Source organism: Saccopteryx leptura, chromosome 1, assembly GCF_036850995.1.
Source record: "Saccopteryx leptura isolate mSacLep1 chromosome 1, mSacLep1_pri_phased_curated, whole genome shotgun sequence".
Taxonomy (NCBI): Eukaryota; Metazoa; Chordata; class Mammalia; order Chiroptera; family Emballonuridae; genus Saccopteryx; species Saccopteryx leptura.
In genome coordinates this window covers 242,921,554-242,941,796 of record NC_089503.1, presented here as the reverse complement: position 1 = coordinate 242,941,796, position 20,243 = coordinate 242,921,554, and the positions used below count along the sequence as shown (strand labels likewise).

At 47.6% G+C, this 20,243-nt stretch overlaps 1 protein-coding gene across 1 annotated transcript in view; it reads left to right on the top strand.

Moving 5' to 3' along the window:
* EPHX2 (epoxide hydrolase 2) overlaps positions 1-10,593 on the top strand; it is a 79,752-nt gene extending 69,159 nt beyond the window's left edge. Inside the window, exons 14-19 of the mRNA XM_066341691.1 lie at positions 1,662-1,695; positions 3,493-3,595; positions 5,423-5,492; positions 8,294-8,374; positions 9,931-9,989; positions 10,132-10,593. Of these exons, the coding sequence (XP_066197788.1) occupies positions 1,662-1,695; positions 3,493-3,595; positions 5,423-5,492; positions 8,294-8,374; positions 9,931-9,989; positions 10,132-10,210 (426 nt within the window). The 3' untranslated portion in view covers positions 10,211-10,593. The remainder of the gene's footprint in view (positions 1-1,661; positions 1,696-3,492; positions 3,596-5,422; positions 5,493-8,293; positions 8,375-9,930; positions 9,990-10,131) is intronic.
* The last annotated feature ends 9,650 nt before the right edge of the window (positions 10,594-20,243 follow it).

The following is a 20,243-nucleotide window of genomic DNA, read 5'->3' as shown; positions in this document are numbered from 1 at the left end:
GTCATTGCATGAGAAATCAGCCTCACATCTACCCTCTTATTGGTCCTTTACTGGTGTCTAATCTGCAGTTTAACCCATCTTTGAAGTTAAAAAAAATTTTTCAGTGAACATTATTTTCTTTGTAATTGAATTTATTGAGATGGCACTGGTTAACAAAATTATACAGGTTTCAGATGCACAATTCTACAACACATCTTCTGTACCCTGTATTGTGTGTTCACTATTCCAAGTCAAGTCTCCACCCATCACCATTTATTCCTCCATAACCTCCTCCCCCTCCAACCTTCACCCTGGTAATCACTACATTGTTGTCCATGAGTTTTCTCTTTTTCTTTTTTTGGTCTTTTTTTTTTTTTCTTCTCAATCCCTCCAAGCCCCCTCTCCCAGCCAATGAACATGTTTTTAATTTATGAAAGTTGTATTTGATTCTTTTTCTGATCTCTTGTTCTGTAATAATTGTTTTTCAGTTTTTTCTTTTACATCTTTCATCATTTTAAGTATAGTCATTTTTCATTCTCTCCCCTCTCTGTCTTGCAAGTTCTATTATTTGATACTATTTGATGTTTGCTGTCTCTCTCTCTCTCTTTTTTTTTTTTACAAGGACAGAGAGGCAGTCAGAGGGATAGATAGGGACAGACAGACAGGAACAAAGAGAGATGAGAAGCTTCAATCATCAGTTTTTTGTTGTGGCACTTTAGTTGTTCATTGATTGCTTTCTCATATGTGCCTTGACTGTGGGGCTACAGCAGACCCAGTAACCTCTTGCTGGAGCCAGCGACCTTGGGTCCAAGCTGGTGAGCTTTTTGTTCAAGCCAGATGAGCCCGCACTCAAGTTGGTGACCTCAGGGTCTTGAACCTGGGTCTTCCACATCTCAATCCACTGCGCCACCACCCGGTCGGTCAGGCTTTGCTATCTCTTGCAATGGGATTTGGGGTGTGTACATGTGAGAGAGAGAGAGAGAAGAGGGGGAGTTTTGTAATTTTGGTTTGTGAGCTCATCTTCAGCAGCACTGAAGCTGCAGCAGACTGCTCCAGCTGGGTTTGAGGAAAGGGGCCCTCTTGTGTTTTAGCACTTGCTGCTTTTGTCAGGCATTCTTATGGTTTTACCAGCTCATTCTCACTTTGCATCTTGGGGGTCTCCAGATCATATAGATGGTGTAAATTCAAACCCAAGCACTTGTGAAAGCAGGCTTGTAGCTATGACTTTCTTGGTGAACGTTTTTTGGTTTCTTTTTAGTACTGAACTGAATGGACCAACTGCTTTGACATCTCTCTGTCATGATGGGTGGGTGTTTCTAGTCCACCCTTTCACTGAGGACTACACGTTTCCTGGATTTACTGGAGAGGTCTGAGGAGGATCTTATCTTTAACTGCCCATCCTCCATAGGCTTAGGGTCTCATCTCTTGTTCCCATTCGTTGCTATAGTCAAGTTCTTACATCGCCAAGGCCTGCAAGCACTCGGATGACAAACTTGGCCCTGAGCTTCCATTGTTAGCTCCTTCTACTTTGACCCCTGACCTTCCTTTCTTGGGAGTTTAGCATATTTGTAATAGTCTGATGGCACTTGCCAGTCTCTGTGGTGACAGGGTTTCAGATGACCTGTTCCAGCATATTTCCTTTACTTTCCCCATGGCATAATTTCTAACTTTTCTCCCTACAGGTTTCTCTCACCACGAAGAAGGTCCGTGAAATGGGTAAGAGATATTCTTCAGAGGGAAGGGAGACAGGAGGGCCAGGCAAGAACCAGCTGAGCATTAATCACTTAATGTGTCTGTCCATCTGACTGCGATGGGCAGGAACAGCCACCTGTCAGCTCTGAACTAGGGCTTGCTTTGTATAGGCTCCCCGCACTTGTATAACACTCACCCTAGCCCTGAGTTGACCACAAGGACTCGGGTCCCCTTTCCTTCAGGGACCTTTGGATTTAAGATCGTAAGCAGTAAGAGCTTGGAGGAGTCTTAGAGCCCTCCACTGATGAGGACTGAGACCCAAGATAGGAACTGACACCTGCATCCCTTCCTGGTCCGGGGAGAGGTAGGCTAGACCCCAAACCAGGTCTCCTCCGTCCTAGTCCACTGTCCCCTCTTCCATCCGTGTCCTGATCATTTTCAGTTCTGTCACATGAAGACCACCCTTGTTCTCCCTCCTGGGTTGGATACAAGTGAGGTGACAGAGCCGAGAGGAGACCAGAGTTCATCCTGGGGCCCCTAGACCCAGCACTGTACCCACAGACCTCACTTTTGCCCCAACACTCTGGCCTTCCCATGATTCACTTGTATTTTTATTAATAGTGATGACACTTCAACTTGTTTGAGCACCTACTGTGTGCATTAAATACTGACCTAGCCCTCTTTAGATACATTATTTATAATCCCCATGACACCCCCAAAATCCCCTTATTATCTGTATTCTGCAGATAAGGAAAATAGGGCACAGAGTTAAGGAATTTGTCCAAGTGGCCAGGTTGGGGTTAGAGTCCTCCGGCCCCAAAGGCCATACTCCTCTCACTGGTCAAGATCACCTCTCTCTTTCCTCTCTCGCCTCCTCCCTCTGTTCCTTTTCTCATTCACTCAGTCACTCTGCAGTCCTGCCTTCCACAGATGTCTTGAGCTCGCACGTGGGAGGCAGGGACAGCTATGCAAACACATGAAGCAGAGTCAGGGAGCCCACGGGGAGGTAGACAGCAGGCAATAGTGCAGGGGGGGCAGGCGGGTCTCTCACCCCGGCCCCGAGACAGCCCAGAGGCACCCTGACCACATAACCCTGTGATATGGCTCACAACATGGCATTACCCAGCTTTTGTACAAAGCTTCCAGAGCCTGAAACTGGGGAGCCAGCTCTGTACCAGTCCCAGCATTCACAGCCCTTGGAGCTGTCCCCTGTGAAATGGCAGCGGTCCCTGGGCTAGCAGTCATCAGCACGAGCTTGCCCTCCATGGGACTGGGGCCTGCCGGGACACAGTGCGCACCCCTGAAAACCGCCCTGAGGACACTGCGGGAAGGTCTGTGAGCGTGTAAAAGGCAGTGCCTGTGCCCTCTCCTGGATTTCCTTCCGGGCACAGGATAGTCGGAGCTCACCCTTGTAAGAATCCCAGTATCTGAGCTATCGGAGGAGGGCTGTAATTCATTAAGCTATGTAGACAAGGTTTCGTGTAGGGAAAGGGAGACCTGGAGGGCTGGCAGGGCTGGAAGACAGGCGAAGACAGGTGTCATCCTGGCACTGAGTTATAAATTTGAAGGAGTGTGGGGGGGGGGGGGGTAGTGAGTCCTAGAGTTTGTATTGGAAGTTGAGACCTGTGTGTGTGATACCATTGGGTTCTAGAATGACAGACAGCACAGACTTGGGGCTTGAGAGGAGATGGGTTTATTATGGATAAGAGAGAATGAATGAATGAGAGGCAATTAGGAGCTTAACCTCAGTTGAGAAGGCCAGTATTCACTGCTGGATGCCTGGCCCAGGGCATGGGGTTGGAAACAAGTGGCTTTTTGCAGGAGGACTCTTGGTGACAATGCCGAAAGAGCCCAGCCTCAGCAGGATCATGACCGAGGAGGACCTCCAGTTCTACGTGCAGCAGTTCAAGAAGTCTGGTTTCAGGTAAACAGCATGGTGCCCAGAACACAGAAGAGAGGTGGTCAGCAAAGAGGGGCTGTGTGCTCTCAAGGTGCAGGAAAAGGCCCAGCTTCCCTTCTCCACAGCCCCTGGGAATGCCTGTCCTGCTTCTGCTTGAATGCCTCCAGTGTTGGGAGGCTCACCATCTAGCTCACAATGCTCTGCCTACTCTAGTTTGGGATAGCTCCCCTCGCTCTGCTTTGTTTATGGGCCCCCTTAGAGCAGCTGTTTTTAACCCTTTTTCAGTCATGACCCCCATGAGAATCAAATAACAGCTCTGATTTTTTTTTCTTCAGAAAAGCACAGAAACTCAAAAATTGCATAAATTTTCAGGGAGATTGTAGATCTCTCTCTCTCTCTCTCTCTCTCTCTCTCTCTCTTTCTCCCTCTCCTTCTCCCTCTCCCTCTTCCTCTCCCTCTTCCTCTTCCTCTCCCTCTCCCTCTCTCATATAACAGCGTTTTTTAGCTCTAGCTCATGCAGCATAGACTCCACCCTCAAAGTGTGCAGTTCTGTGGTTTTTAGCCTGTTCACGAAGCAGTGCCATCATCACCATGTTGCATTTAGGACGTGTTCATTGCCCCAGAAAGAAAGCCCATTCCCTTCAGCAGTCAGCCCTCTCCCCGTACCCTCGACCCCCTAGTCCTAGGCAATCATCGTCTGCTTTTGTCCCCATGGATGTGCCTCTTCTGGGTATTTCACGTAAGTGAAATGCAATCTGTGGTCCTTTGTGCCTGGCTCCTCTCACTCAGCTGACGTTCTTAGGGCTCCCCTACGGAGCTAGTGTCAATGCTTCATTCTCTTTTCTCAGATCATTTTTATGCTACAGTTCAGGCCCCAGTGTGGAAACACAAAGAATTGCTCCTGCCTAGCCCTTCAATATTTAAATATTGCGAAGCTTTGGAGCTCATGGTTTCTTCAAGGATGCGGCAGTTCACCACATTTTTATCCTTCTGTCCCTTATGCCTCTCTCTTTGCACCTCCGTCCTTCACTCAAACCCGAGGACACAGAAAGAGCCAAGCACGGGCACTGCCCTGGTCAGCCCAGCCCTGGAAGTCCACGGCACTACAGCCTTGGCTGTGAGCTAGCCCTCAGTGTCTCCTACACCACCACATCCTACAACTCTTCCTTAAGCATTTTTTTTTTTTTTAGTGGAAACAATTTAAGAGTCTCAGATTTGGAGGCAGATTTGATCTGGAAAGAACAAATAGAGATACTCTGGTCTCACCTCTTTTTCGGAAGGGAAAATTAAAAGTCTCAAAAGGACCCGTGGCTTGTCCTAGGTAATCCCAGGGCCTAGAGTCACTGGGGGACCTTGAGGACCAAGGGCACCAACCCTGACCAGACCTGAGAACTGGAGAGTGTTCTAGGTCCAGTCCTCGAGCCACCCTTACCTGTCCTGCAGGTGACACCTTTGCACCACCTCCCCTGTCCCATTTGGAGGAGGCACCTTTGTGCCACCCCTTGATGTCTCTTTTCAGTGGTTTTCTAGGGCGGAGGAGTGGCCTCTGGTTGGTGAGGGCGCTTGAGCAAGCTCCTCACCCTTTTATGCGACAGCCGTGGGACACAGTGGAGAGCCCTGTGGGGCTGGCTTTCGTGTAAGAGCCCTGCCCACGAAGGCTGTGTGCTCACTAGGCCTTGCTCGTTGAAGCCGGCAGCTGTGCTGAGCAGCAGATGTGCCCCCTGGGCTCCTGCAGAGACTGTGCTCTGCCTGGGAAGACTGGCTCCGTACAGAGCTGCTTCTTGGTTGTGCCTACAGCGTAGTTCATTGATTGAAACCTTTCCTATTTTTATTCCTTGATCTGCCCCCCAGGGGTCCCCTAAACTGGTATCGAAACATAGACAGGAACTGGAAGTGGGGCTGCAAAGGCGCTGGACGGCAGGTGAGTGCTGGTTTAGCGTTGCTCCCCACCCGTCCCTCTCCTCCCCCTTCCCATTGACCAACTGATAGGCCCTTGGGTCAGAGCTGGAGGCGGACATACTGACCTGCCCGCTTCCTCCTTTCTGTCCTTTTCCTCTGGGCTTCTGGAAGTGTTTCCACTCAGGGTTTCCCCTTACTACCTCTTCTGCCGATGCTTCTCTTGGAATGTGGAAGGTGGTTTTAGGGCGGAGCCAGAGTCGGTCCAGGTGACTACAGCATCAGTCTGGAGGGCCCAGGGCTCCTGCTGGTGCCCCAGCTCAGGGCAGCAGGGGCACTGACTCCAGGGTGACTCCCAAATGTGACCAAGATCTGGTTCACAGAAGGAACAGGGGTATTCTCAGAGAGATGGGCCTGAGCCTCTGGCTTTATCACATGCCCATCACTCTGAATCTGTTTCCACCTTTGTCAAGCAGAAGATGGTTTCCAATTTTGGGGTCTGCAATGGGAGTAATGAAGTCCCTAGTTTACATTCAAAATGTTCAAAACCTAAGGGAATTTCATTTTCTCAGTTCTGAGCCTGCTCAGGAGCCCTGGTTATCTCACCAACTCGCTGGAATGTGATCATCTGCTTTGTGTCAGGCACTGTGCTAGACCATGGAGACACCAGGCAATAAAACAGATGCGATCCTGACCTCATTGACTAGGTCTGGAGGCAGTACAGCCTAGAAAATAGTGGTTAAGGGTGGTGGTGGGGGAAAGGGGACCAAATACATAGTGATGAAAGATGGTTTAGCTTTGGGTAACGTCACCCCGATACATTTAATTTTTAAAAAAGTGGACAGCAATTCAGCTTGGGATCTGACCCCTTTGTGACCTTGAGCAAGACACTTAACTACTCTGCTTTCGTTGCTGCTTCTGTGATATGGAAATGACAAGAATAGTACCTGCCTATGGTGCTGTGTAGGGATAATATGGGCTAATGCACATGAAATGTTTAGAACAGTGCCTAGCACTTAGTAGTAGCTCAGTTAATGCTCATTTTTCTTATCATCACTCTTATTCATGATTAGCAAAAATTACAAAACTGCAGTTTGAAGGGCAAAATTTCTCAAAGCATGGAAGGATGTAATGACAAAGTCTTTGGGAAGGTGGACCCCGATGGGGCTGAGGCTGAGAACCCCCTTCTTCTGCAGTTACCTTTCAGATCTTCCTCCCTGGTCCTCACCACCAGTTTACTTATACCTGGAGCAGTCTAGAGTTTACACACCCACAGCAGCCTCAGGGGGAGGGTCCGCAGCGAAAGCGCTTTTGAATGTCCCCTGGCTCTTCCTCCTTTGGAGGAGGGGGTGAAGTGAGGAACACATGGTTTTGCATGTAGGTAAAAAAAACTGGTGCAGATTCCTTAATCAGGGACAAATTGAAGCAGTTTGAAAATTATAATGGTAGAGTGAGAACAAAGAATAAATGGAAGCTTTTGTGACCTTTCCATAACTCATTTGTTAGTAGATAAAATGGAAGTCATTTTTGCTGCCTTAAATGTCACATTGAGAACAGTTGTGGCTGACCCATTCGCTCCCTAGAGGCTTGGCTGCCCTTTTTAAGCATTCATTTAATTCAAAGAAAAGGAATATTGATCTCCCTTCAAGGGCATCTTTCTTCCTTTCTGGTGCCATCAGTCAGGTTCCAACAATATGAGCTATAGCGAGTGGGGCAGGCCGTGCATTCCTACTTATTCACACACATGCACACAAGCCTGTGTCGGTAACTACACGGCTAAGTTCATCTGTATTAGAAAAACCCAGTCTTTTCCTCCTTTGTTTTCACACAAAACACTTTACTTCTGGCACTTCTGGGCATAAAATGTGTGAGTGTTTTCCCCCCACCAAGCAATTCTCTGCAATATCAACTGGGGTCCTACAATCGAACTTGAGTCTAACACTACCTACCTGAAGGGAGCATCAGATCCCGTACCTTAAGGACTCAGTCCTGCAAGACTTCCTCTCACGCACTCACATCAGGCAAGTCTAGTTGTCACCCGTGCTTCGGACCAGCCAGCTAAAGATCTGAGGTCCCTTCTTGGGTTCAATCAATATTTGCTCGATTGGCTTACAGAACTCAGGGAAACTCTTCCTTACACTTACCAGCTTAGTAAAGGATGGCATGAAGGACACAGATAACCAGCCATGTGGAGAAACCCACACAGCGAGATCTGGGAGGGTCCGAATGCAGGAGCCCCATACTGTTCAGAGTTTTATGGAGTTTCCTCTCATAGGCAAGATCACTCAGTAAGTCCATCTCTGTGCTCGAGAAGTGGGGGGGTGAACTGAAATTTCAAGCTTCTAACCATGTTGTGGTCTTTCTGGTGACCAGCCCCCACCCAGGAAACACCCAGAGTTGCCTCCTTAGAACAAAAGATGCTCCTAGTGTTCTTATCACTTAGGAATTTACAAGGGTTTTAGGAGCCACGTATCAGGGACAGGGTCAAAGACAAATATTAGGTACTCCTAGAGTTCTTGTCACTTAGGAATTTCCAGGGGTTTCAGCAGCTCTGCGCCAGGACCCAGAGGCATATACAGTATATATATTTCACATCACTATTCTAGACCTCCAGTGAGAGTGTTGCCACCTTCGTACAAAGCATGCCAGAAACAAAGCTAGGGCCACAGTAGTGCTGGCGGGGGTCTTTGGGGGGAGTTTGTGGTGGAGGAACCCATACAGCATGTCTCCTCGCCCCAGGGGAGGGAAGACCTAAGTTTGGAGGGTGCAAGAAGGGGACATATTTTCCCTCTCCGGCTGCACCTACTTCCTGTCACCCCACTGCAGATCCTGATTCCGGCCCTGATGGTAACTGCAGGGAAGGACCGTGTGCTTACTCCTGAGATGACCAAGCATATGGACGACTGGGTAAGGATGGCGCCGCATGGGGGCCATCGGGGCTTTCTGGGAGAGGGCAGGTGTCCCAGAGGAATGACAGCCACTGAGGACAGAGTGGGGTATTCGACTGAACCACTTATTTGACAAGGGGCTTCATCAGTATCATCACTAACACCTCTTGGGAGGGACAGTCATGATTGATGCTTCCTTTTCCTTGAATGAAGTCTTTCATTCATTCACTCACTCATTCATTCATTCATTCATTCATTTCATGGGCTTTTACTGTACACTTAAATGTGTTGGGACTGTGCTAGATGCTGAGAGGGTAAGATGAGTAAGATACAGACCCTGCCCTCTAGGAGCTCACTGTCCTGCAGTTAATCCCACACTCAACGCAGACAGGCGGAGCGAGGACACAGCGAGGAGACAGGATGTTAAGAGGCAGGAGCATGCATGCTTGCACACGGCAGGAGCTCAATGAGGCCGGAAGATCTTGCTGAGCGCTCTGGGCCAGGTTGAGCTGTGTGGGTCCACAGGCATGTGAGCCACTGAAGGAGAGGGATGGGCTCAAATCCAGGATTAGAAGCTCACTCTGTTCAAAGTATGGAGGTTGGTAGTGATTTGGGAGCCCTGCAGGTGGTGTCACTGTGGGCTAGCTACCTGCTGAGAGTGGCCCATCTGCACTTGGTGTGGCTTTGTCAGCATCGTCAGGCACAATGGGGAGGGTGTGTTTGGAATGCTGCCAACATGCCCTGTGGGTTCCGGTTCCAGCCAAGCAAGATGCTGCAGAAGGTCGTGAGCCCTGGGCCTCATCTCCCTGGTCCTAACCCTTGAAGGTTGCTATAGAAATTCAGCTTCTTCATCTGGTTCTTTCCAGGCCCTGGACACTGACTGCTAACCTCACTGAGGTTTATTTGGCTTGGAAGTGGCAGCTCCTGGCTCCATGAGGGAAAGGGCATTTTTCCCCCCAGCCTTGTCCACATTCTGTCATGGTTTGAGGCTGTGTCAGGAAGAACCTTCATAGCCCAAGCTGCTACACTGCTGCTCCCTCTTGGTCCTTGGTGCTTGTTGCTTTGACCTATGGTAGGAGTTTAGGTTCCAGAAGAGAAACCAAACAGCCCTGCCTACAGACCACCAGTGAGACGGCCTGAGAAGGGGATGCCGCCACGCTTGTGTGGTGAGAGCCAAACAGCAGCCAAGCATTTTCCAGGCAGTGAACAGGCTGAGACCTAATGATTCTGAAGGGAGACAGTTGTAATGAGTGGAAGTCAGCCCAGAATTAGAATCTCAGCTCAGCTACTCTGTGTGGCCTTGGGCAGGTTACCTAAACTCTCTGAGCTTTCCTGTTGCCCCACAGGATTATGGGAAAGGTTAAATAAGGTAATGCATGTAGAGCACCTAATACATAGTAGTTGCTCAATAAATGGTCATTTCTTTCCTAAATAATGCAGTTTTTTAGGGGGAGGGGGTGGCCTGAGGGGAGCAGGGAGGAAGGTACCTCCTCACAGGGGTCTCCATTGCACTAACCTGAAGCCAGACCCACTTGCATTGTACCATTTACTTTTCTGGGTGGTGTTTCCTTCCAGATCCCCCATCTGAAAAGGGGACACATTGAGGACTGTGGACACTGGATACAGATGGAGAAGTAAGGAGATGAGGGTCCCTTGGTGGGGGACATTATAACTTCCTGTTCACCTTCAGTGAACAGGCCTTCCTGGGTTAGTCATTCAGGTAGTGTTAGGCAAATGTTTCAAATATGTGTGAATTGCCTTTCATCTCCTTCCCAGGCCCACCGAGTTGAATCAGATACTCATTCAGTGGCTGGAAACTGATGCCAGGGATCCGCCAGTGGCCTCGAAGCTTTAGGGTTTGACGTGTGCCAGCCCCCAGCAGGTGCTCCAGCCCCTTCCTCTGCTGGGCTGCTGCTCTCAGCACCAAGACGCGGCCTGGCCCGCCTCTCCCAGCACCAGCAGCCTTATTCTGAAAGGTGGCTTTCTTTCAATGAAGCAAGTCAAATTTGACATAATTTTAGATATGGGAAAAATCATATGCAATTCATTCTCTGGATATAAACGCATCACTTTATCTCTAAGGATGATTGTTCTTTTTCTGTGTGTGTGTGTGTGGGGGGGGGAATCTATGTGGTGAACTAATCAATTCATAGTTTTGCAGCGAAACCAGCAGTTAATTTTGAGACATTTCCACAGAGACTGGAACTCTTTTGTTCAATAAAGCTAAAACAACTGTGATTCCGCTGTTTGTGTACTTGGGAGGAAGGAAGAGTAGTTGTTCTGAGAACTTCCCTCTAGTGTCACACAGAGCCATGTCCCCCTGATTTTGTTTCCTGGCGTTGCTCAGTCACCCTGTTTCAAGTCCATATCACCTCCTGCCCAGGGTCCGGCCGCAGCAGCCTCCTGACTCCCGCACAGGGTCTAATCTGAACATCGCAGGCCGTGATGCCCCTCAAAAGCCCATGCACTGCCTGCCCCCCCCCAGCCTGACCCCGTCACTCCCTGATTCCTAACCGCCCTCCAGCATCCCCAGTCCCTAGTCCTGTCACAGCAGCTGGTTCTCCTCAACCTCCGCCCTCCGCCTGAGCTAACAGGTCCTTTTGCCTGTGGGGTACTGCCTGCCATCTCCTCTACCAAGTCCCCAGGCGGGGTCATGTGCCCTTTCTCCCTGCCCCCTCCCCCCAGCATGATGTGCTCCTAGACAGATGCATACCTCCCAGGATGCACTTTCTGCAGGGAGAGCTTGGGAAGGTCAGCTCTCTCCGCTGAATTATGGATTGTAATGAGTATAAATTAACCAGGCAAAAAGGATATGTGTGTCTGTGTGTATAGAAAGCAAGGGGAAGGTCAGAAGTGTTTGCAGCTGTTGAGTACCCTGTGTACCTGGAGCCTTACATACACTATCTCTATCCCACCCATTTAACAGATGGCAAAATTAGGTCCGGATAACTTACCCAAGGTCACTTGGCTCATTAGCGGCAGAGCCTAGATTCAGATACACGGTTCCAAAGGCTGAGCTCCTTTTATCAAAACTTTGTAAGTCTGGAGTCGGATTATGTAGATCAGGCTCTTGGTCTGCCATTCACCATTGCATGATCTCCAGAAAGGTTGCCTGTGCCTCAGTTTCCTCACCTATAAAAAGGGGATAGTAATTGTACCGAACTCATAGGTGGTTGTATTAAATTAGGTACTGTATGCAGGGCCCTAGAATGGTACTGGGCACAGAGGAAGTGCTACAGAAGTATTAGCTGTAAGATCTCTAGTTTCTCTTAGGACAAGGCTTATGAGGGCTTTAAATTTCTAGCCACCCCACCATCATCTTGGAAAATTAAAGTGCTCTTTTATTTTTATTTATTTTTTAATTTACTAACAGAGAGAAAGAGATTGGTTTGTTGTTCCACTTAGTTGTGCATTCATTGGTTGATTCTTGTATGTTCCCTGACCAGGCATTAAACCTGCAACCTTGGCCTGTTGGGATGACACTAACCAGCTGAGCTACCCGGCCAGGGCCTATAGTATTCATTTAAAAGGCAAATATGTGACCTGGGAAATGACTACCCAAGCCAAATAACATTATTTTACTTTATATATATATATATGTCCAGGCTCTTTTGTAAGGAGCAGTTGGGGGAGAGGAAAGAAGAAATTTAGAACATCCTTCACCAGAAGAAGCACAAATAAGTGAACCTGTTTGCCCTCATTATCTCAGTTTCTAATATTGTACTGGCAATCTTTTTTTGGAGAAATGTCTATTGAAGTTCCTAGCCCACTTTTAAATCAGGTTGTTTGTTCTTTGGTTGTTGAGTTATAGGGCTTCTTTATATATTGTGGATATTAATCTCTGAGAAGATATATGATTTGAAAATATTGCCTCCATCAGTTTTTCTGAATTCAGATGGAAAAAGAGCTGTGAGCGGCCTGGCATATTTGGACAGTGCTGTTGGGGAGGGAGAAACTTTCTTCAACTCTCCAGGCTCTTTCAGCTGGTCTAATAATCAAATAGACAGGAGACAGATTAGCAGGGGAAAACGATCAAATTCAGTACATGCACATGTATGGGAACCCCGCAAACATGAGAGCATCAGAGACCCCACGTACATGAGAGGTTTCAAGACAGGGAGGGAAACTGGGTCTGTCAGACATCCTGAGCTAATGATCACTTTGGGGCTTCAGAGGGGAAGAAGGTCATTGAAGGACAATTAGAAGAGCAAATGTCTGGCCCTGGCCGGTTTGCTCAGTGGTAGAGAATTGGCCCAGTCTGTGGATGTCCCAGGTTTGATTCCTGGCCAGGGCACACAGGAGAAGCAACCATCTGCTTCTCCACTCCTCCCCCTCCCCATTTTCTCTCTCTCTCTCTCTCTCTCTCTCTCTCTCTCTCTTCCTGTCCCACAGCCATGGCTCATTTGGTTAGAGTGCATTGGCCCTGGGTGCTGAGGATGGCTCTGTGAACCTCCGCCTCAAGTGCTAAAAATAAAATAACTCGGTTGCAAGCATAGCCCCAGACAGGGGTTGCCAGTTGGGTCCTGATTGGGGCATATGCAGGAGTCTGTCTCTCTGTCTCCCCTCCTCTCAATTGGAAAATAGAAGAAAAAGAAGAAAAGAGCAGATGTCCAGTAATTAGAGGCTTGCTCTGCCATATAGATAAAACATTAGCCCAGATAATCTCTTATTCTGGGCGAGGCCCTAATTAAAATCCTTCTAGGTCATTAAGAGGGTAGGGACAGAAGCTTCTCTTGAGCCTCAGGTCTCTGTTGGCTTTAGCTCAAAACAATTTGCACACCACAGAAGCACAGCTTTGTGTGACTTGTTCTGAACTCCCACAATGCCATCCCACTTCGTGTCATGTGTTGAGTGAACTTTATGCCCTACATCATATTTTAAAGAGAATGAGCTGGCTAAGGTGGGACAAGAAAGCAAGATTTGCAGATCAGAAATCGTTAAACACTCTTCCAAATATTCCCCATGTGTCAAAGAAATGAGTTGAGTTACCGTGTACAGATGGTACATGAAGAAGCTCATTCTCATTGATTCACAAGTACAGGAAAGGAAGAGATTTTTTTTAAAAGCTTCAGTGACCATCCAAATGGTAACATTAATTTCTCTTGCCAACAACTGTGTGAAAAAAGGTTACGACTCAGCAATTATTGAACGAGCTGAGTCCTTCAGACAAGAAGAAATAAGCAATAAACCATCGACCTCAACCACGGGATGGTGGCAACACAGATTGAATTAACTAATACACACTGTTTTTGCTGATTTGTACTTTTCTTTTTTTGTAATTTTATTTTCTTCAATAAAGGCAGTTTATAAAATTGATGTGACTGGCGTGGGGTGGGGGAGGAAGCGTTCCATCCTAAGGTTCAGGGTAAAGAAAGAAAACCGGGTGTGTGACTTCAGGCTCAGAAATCTCGGCAGAGGCGGCAAGGGGGCCCTTCCCAGGCCTGCCCAGGCCCCTGCAACTGGCTTCAATAATGTCCCAGGGCAGAGTGCATTCACCAAAAGTGCGTTTACTTGTCGTTGAAAGAGCCATTCCTGGATGGACCAGGACAATCTTTGCCTGAGGTTGTAGGGACAGGGCTTGAGCATGAGTGGAAAATAATGACACCAGATTGTCCTTTGTAGCATGCACCGGGTACAATAACAGACATCAGAGACTTTCAGGAATATAAATGTTTCTTTATTGGCCAGTTTAACCTGCGCAGGGGCGAATTCCCAGGTGCCCGGAGACACCTTACTCACAAGGAGCTACAAACGGGAATCGCGCCTGGCGCTTACAGCTAGTTCCTTATATATCCTAAGTAAGCAAGCATAATACAGAAGCAGATGTGGCGGTTACCTATTCGCTAAGGGGGCTGCACATAGCATAGCAACAGGGGCTGGGTCTAGCTCACTGGCGAATTCCAAACATAAACTTCTGATAAGGGTCTTTAACCAATGGAATGCAAACGTTTGTCTTTCTTTGTTCTCAGCCTCACAGGGTCCCTATCTGTCTCTGCTTTTTGAACGACCTTGGGCATGGTATTCCTAACAGAACAGGAGCAGGACCTGCCTGTAACCCTTAAGTTCCCTGTTCCATTAGTGCCCTGCCTATATCCTATTATTTTAGATATTCTGATCTTCTCTTGGTCCTTACATCCTTCAGCACTTTCCTCCCCTCCCTGCCATGGGCCTCTCTGTCCCCTGGGCTTGAGGCTCTCCCACCTGTTGGCCACAGCCCCTGGACCCCCTTCCAGGGCTTCAGGACAGTGGTTGTAAAGAAGGGACCATAGCTAGCCTGAGAGGTGCTTCCTCCATCCCTCAGCCCCAAGGCCTCCCCTGAAGCCCTGCCTTTCCCACACAGAATGTCTGAAGCTCTATAGGGAGGTTGGAGCTCTCTCCCCTGGGACAATGGAGCTGGTGGCCATGGAGTGCCCAGGCCCTGCCTCCTCCATCAGGCACGGCCCAAGGGAAACAGGCACAGAAGCAAGTTGCCCAGCCTTGTTCTTCTCTGTCACAAAGGCCTGGGTGCAGACCCCAGCCCCAGGGGCTCACAGACATGGTGTATTAGTCAGCTGGGATGCCCCGACAAAGTGCCGTGGATGGGGCCGGGGGAGAGGTTTCAACAACAGAGATTTATTTTATCAGGGTTCTGGAGGCTGGAAGTCCAGTATCAAGATGTTGGCATGGTCGGTTTCGTCTGAAACCTCTCCTTGGCAGATGGATGACTCTCTTCCCCAGTTTCTCACATAGCCTTCCCTCTGTGTGTGCCTCGTCCTAACCTCTTCTTAGGACACCAGTCATTACTGGATTAGACTCAATCCCAATGCCCCATTTTAACTTAATTACCTCTTTAAAGGCCCTATTGCCAATATAGTCACATTCTGAGAAATTTGGGGGGGACCCAATTCAGCCCATAACATAGCTCTTTCCATAAAGTCGGCTCTGTTCTGTGGTCCGGAGCTCCACAGATCCCTCACCTGTCTCTGAGATCCCCCTGTCTGTGACAGCTGTCTCTGAACAATCCTGTCCGCTGGCCAGGGTTCCCTGTGGGGAGCTCACAACCCCTTCACCTCACTGAAAATATATTTGCATTGAGGGGTGCATTTCTGTGTGCATGCGAACACATGCGCACTTGGCTGCTCAGTGGAAATCCTGGTTTGGGGACACAGGTGTGACTTTGACCCCTTCCTCTGCCACCTTGTTCCAAGACTTCCCGTGCACACCTCTGACCCCAGCTCCACAACTCCAGCCTGGCCTTTCTTCCTCCAAAGCTCCAGAGCTGTTGCTCAGGTTCCCACTGGACACCAGTCTTGAGTTGGAGAGATCTGATAAGCCAAGATGCCTAGTGAATTATTCATTTGTTTGTTGCATAAAATGTGCTTCGGGCATGGGCTCTGTGCCAGGCAATGAGCTAAGGGATGGTGGGGCCGGCAATAGTGTTCTGAGGATCTGCCAGTGAGCTCCCACCTGGGGCAGATGCGAGAGCCTGCTCCCACTTCAAGCTCTGTGTTCCTGCACTCCTGACACATCTCTCTAACCCAGGGGTCTCAAACTCACGGCCCGCCGAACAATTTTGTGCGGCCTGCAGACTAATCCACGAAGTTCAAAATATTTTGGATAAAATTAAGTAAGCCTAGGGGCCTACTTGTATTTTTCATTTCTCTAGCATCCTAGCTAGATATTAGCTTAGTTAACAGCAGTTGTGATGCGAACTACAGTTTCTGGTCGTTTTGTGACACTGAGTAAACTGCATGTACGATTGTGCTTGTTGTACTGATTTTTTTTTGTTTTCAACTGCAGTGAGAAAAGTGTTGCGTAACAGTTGCCTTTTGTAGACCTAGTGCGGCCTGCCAAATGGCTATGATCTTGCTCTGCGGCCCACATGCTGAGTTGAGTTTGAGACCCCTGCTCTAACCTTTATATTGACCCAGAGAATCAGGCCAAAGTGACCCCACCTTGTTGAGGAGGAAACTGTGGTGTGGACAGAAACAGGGGTTCTATAGAAAGTAACCTCTCCCTGACCAGGTGGCTCAATGGATAGAACATTGTCTTGGCACGCCAAGGTCACAGGCTCCATCCATCCCTGGTCAAGGCACATTCAAGGAGAAACCAATGAGTGTACAACTAAAACGGAACAACTAAGCGGAGCAACGAGTTGATGCTTCTCTCTCACACTTTCTCCCCTCTTTTCTCTCAACTCAATAAAAAACATTTTTAAAAAAAGATAAAGAAAGGGCCTGACCTGTAGTGGTGCAATGGATAAAGCGTCGACCTGGAAATGCTGAGGTTGCCGGTTCGAATCCCTGGGCTTGCCCTGTCAAGGCACATATGGGAGTTGATGCTTCCAGCTCCTCCCCCCTTCTCTCTCTCCTTGCTCTCTCTCCTGTCTCTCTCCTCTCTAAAATGAATAAATAAAATTAAAAAAAATTTTAAAAACAACAACAACAACAAAAAAACCTTATAAAAAAAAAGATAAAGAAAGAAAGTAACCTCACAGGGTGATCTGATTATAAATTCCTACCTGGGCAGGTCATGGAGGATAGTCATGCCCCAGGCATATAACTTCTTCAGTAAAAGGTTTATCTTTGCCTGAAGTCAGTCCTGTTCATTGTTTCTGTGCATCTAGGTTAACACACCTTTGAAATAACCACCCTCAGGAGAGCACATCACCTTGTTAACTATCCTGTAATCCAATTCCCACCTTGCTTCTCCCCTCATCCCCCCCCCCTCCTTATATTCCTTCCTTAATTTCAAATGCATTTTAAAAAACCTGCAAAACTGTTATTCTTGGGAGCATTTGAAACTTGTGCCCCGGAATATGTCATCAGTTTGGCTCAAATAAACTCATAAAAATTCTCTACAGACCTGAATGTTTCTTACGTCGAAAGGTTCACACACTGAGTCAGCAAAGTGTGCTGAGGAGCCCGGTCCCTCTGCCCTACAGCCTGGGAAAGGGAAGACCTCAGCTAGAAGGCCTCGCTGGGCCGAGAGTCCCTTGTCCCCTGTGCTACAGCTGCCCGCAGCCTGCTCTGTCTTCCTACAGTGATGGGCAGCTTGGTGTTGTGGGGGAGGGAAAATAATTTTCCTTTTACCCCCCTAAATTCTTCTGGCTGGACTCAAATTCAAATTGACATGAGTCAGATTAGCAGGAGAAAATGACATTTACATACAAATCAACCAACAACATCAACAACAAAATGTACCAAAAAAGATTTACACATTTATTACATATATGTATACATACAGGGGTTCCATAAAAATATGGGTCCTGAGCAGTGGTGGGATTCAGCCGGTTTGCCCTGCTTCGGTAGAACTGATAACTTAATTTTTTGTTGAGTTCAGTGAACCGGTTATTAAAATGGCACTTGTAATCAGGGTTCTCTCTAAGGGGGGCGCCTGGGTAGCCACCCAATGTGGAAATCACAAATTTACATTCCTTACTCTTTTTTAACGTTCATCTGCACAACATTGTATTCTAAGCACCCATAGTAATGTTCATTCCATGTCCATAGGTGAAAAAAGCAATTAACAGAACTATGCTTATAATAGTTATTTATTAATTTCATAAAACTCATTAGACTTTTGATGAAATACTACATTTTAATTCCCTCACGTTACTTCAGGAAACAAACATATAATGCAAAGAGAAGAAAGTGCCAAACAACCAGGGGGTGACAAGCTGTACTGTTTTTTGTCAGGTATTATTTAATATTTTTTCATTAATATTTTAAAACTCTTTCTTATAACATAATCTAGTTCTGTGTACCTCTTTTATTGTTATTTAAGTATTAAATGCATGAAATAATAAACTACCTTTCGGTAGATCGTTTTTTTATACTTAAAACGGTCATTAGGGCAGAAAACCGATTGTTAAATTATTTGATCCCACCACTGGCCCCGAGGACACATTGGATGGACAGTCAAGGCTTATATGCCATCTTGAGCTGTTGCAGTAATATAAGGTTATAGTAATAAATATATAGAAATATAGAAAAATATGGAAGATATATCAAAGTAATTAAGACATAATATTAAAATCAATTAAGAAAATTAAATAAAGTTATGCCATCTGGACAGGAATTAGTCTAGTGTGTGCAGATGTGATAAACAGACTCTGACTTTTGAGAAGGGCCCAGGTAGTGTGTATGTGAAGTTATAAGAAGTAGTTTTGATGTCATAACTCTGTAAGTTACCATAAACAAGAAGCTTCCTTAGGAACACCTTAAAAGTGGCTTGATGTAACATTTCAGCAGATTAACATAAAAAGGGCTCCCTGCGAGGAACTCCCTGAAAAGGTGGTTTGAGGTGATAATTCTGTAGATTGACACCTGTTAGAAAGCCTTGGCCAGAAAAGGTACTAAAGCTAAGCCCCCCCTCCTCCCGCTGCTGAGGTAGTCGCCCAGACTCCAACATTGACGTGGACTGTCACCGCACCACTCTGACCAAAAACAGCTGAGAGGAGCACACCAACCGGGCCCCCTTAAGCTGTCCCCAGGCCCGCCGAAAGACTTGTGAGTAATAAACTGCCTGTGTGGTTCTTGCAACTAATTTGTGTGTCGGCCGTGTCTTTCCTCCGGTAGCAGTTGGTCTCAGCACTGATAAGTAGCATCTCCATAGCTGCCTCAAGAGTAGTCTCAAAGAGGCTGCCAGCCCTGCTGATAAGCAGGAGTGTCCCACTGTGTGGGGGAAGTTGAATGGGGGACGCCTGATTGACGTAGAACTTGGGCTCTACTGGGACGTGAGCTAAGAAGTAGGGGGTGACAGCAGAGAGGTTTGGAACTTGGACCTGAACAGGCAGGAAGGCGATTCACGTGGAGATAGGAAAGCAAATGTTTAGTAAATAAATGTTTGCTGCTCCGTCTTTAACATTGGGGCACAGAGAGGACTTTGACCAAACGGGCCTTGCTAGGTCCACCTGTCTGTCACCCCCAGTGCATGTTAAACCACAGACATCCAGGATGACAGCTCCCTTCCAGGAGCAGGTCCTCTACCTAAATTATTTCAGGCAGTTAGGGAGAAAGTCAAAGGTTTTTCCTGAGTCTTCCTTCTCTAAAAAATAGCCAGCTTAGCAGTACTGAATACAAGTAGAGCCAGGAAATTACTTAAGACAATCTTGGTTGTGTGTGCATTTCTGAACATACTTCAAAATAAATAAATAACCGGCTTATCAGCCCTGGCCTGGTAGCTCAGTGTATTTGAGTGTCGTCCTGATACACCAAGGTTGCAGATTCGATCCCAGGTCAGGCCCTTATAAGAATCAACCAATAAACGCGTGAATATGTGGAACAACAAATCAATGTTTTGCTTTCCCTTCCTCTCTCTCTAAAATCAACAAATAAATTCAAAAAAAAATTTTTTTAAACCAGCTTAAAATACTGTAACAAAAGGCATATTTTGGGGAGACAAATTTTGCTCTCATGCGTGAACTAACACATGGACACAGATTTCAGCCATGCACCAAGGGAGACCTGACATGAAGAGCCCACAGGCCCCCACGTCACAGCTTCTCCTGACCTGTGGTATTTGGGATCTAGTTTCAAGGTGGAGGGGTCCTGTGGTTTCAGGTGCCTGAAGTTGGAATCAGCTGAGGCAGTTCCTAGCAACAGAGCAGCCACCCTTTGAAATCTAGGCTTCTAGCTTGCCACTGAGAGCAGCCCTGGGGCAGGGGCTCGGCCTGAGCTGCTGTTTGTCTGGGTGGAGCCTGCCCTAACTAACACTGCTCGCCCACCCTTGATGGGCCCCAGGGCCCCTTGAGCAGCAGCTATGGAGTCTGCCATGAGTACTGAGGTCGCTGTGCGGCTGGCTCAGCCCCTCAGCTGTGCCTCTGCACCCCACTGCCCAGGGCTCTGTTCCCAGAGGAAGCCAGAGTCAGGCGAGGCCACCAACCCCCTGCTGGAGCCATGGTAGGG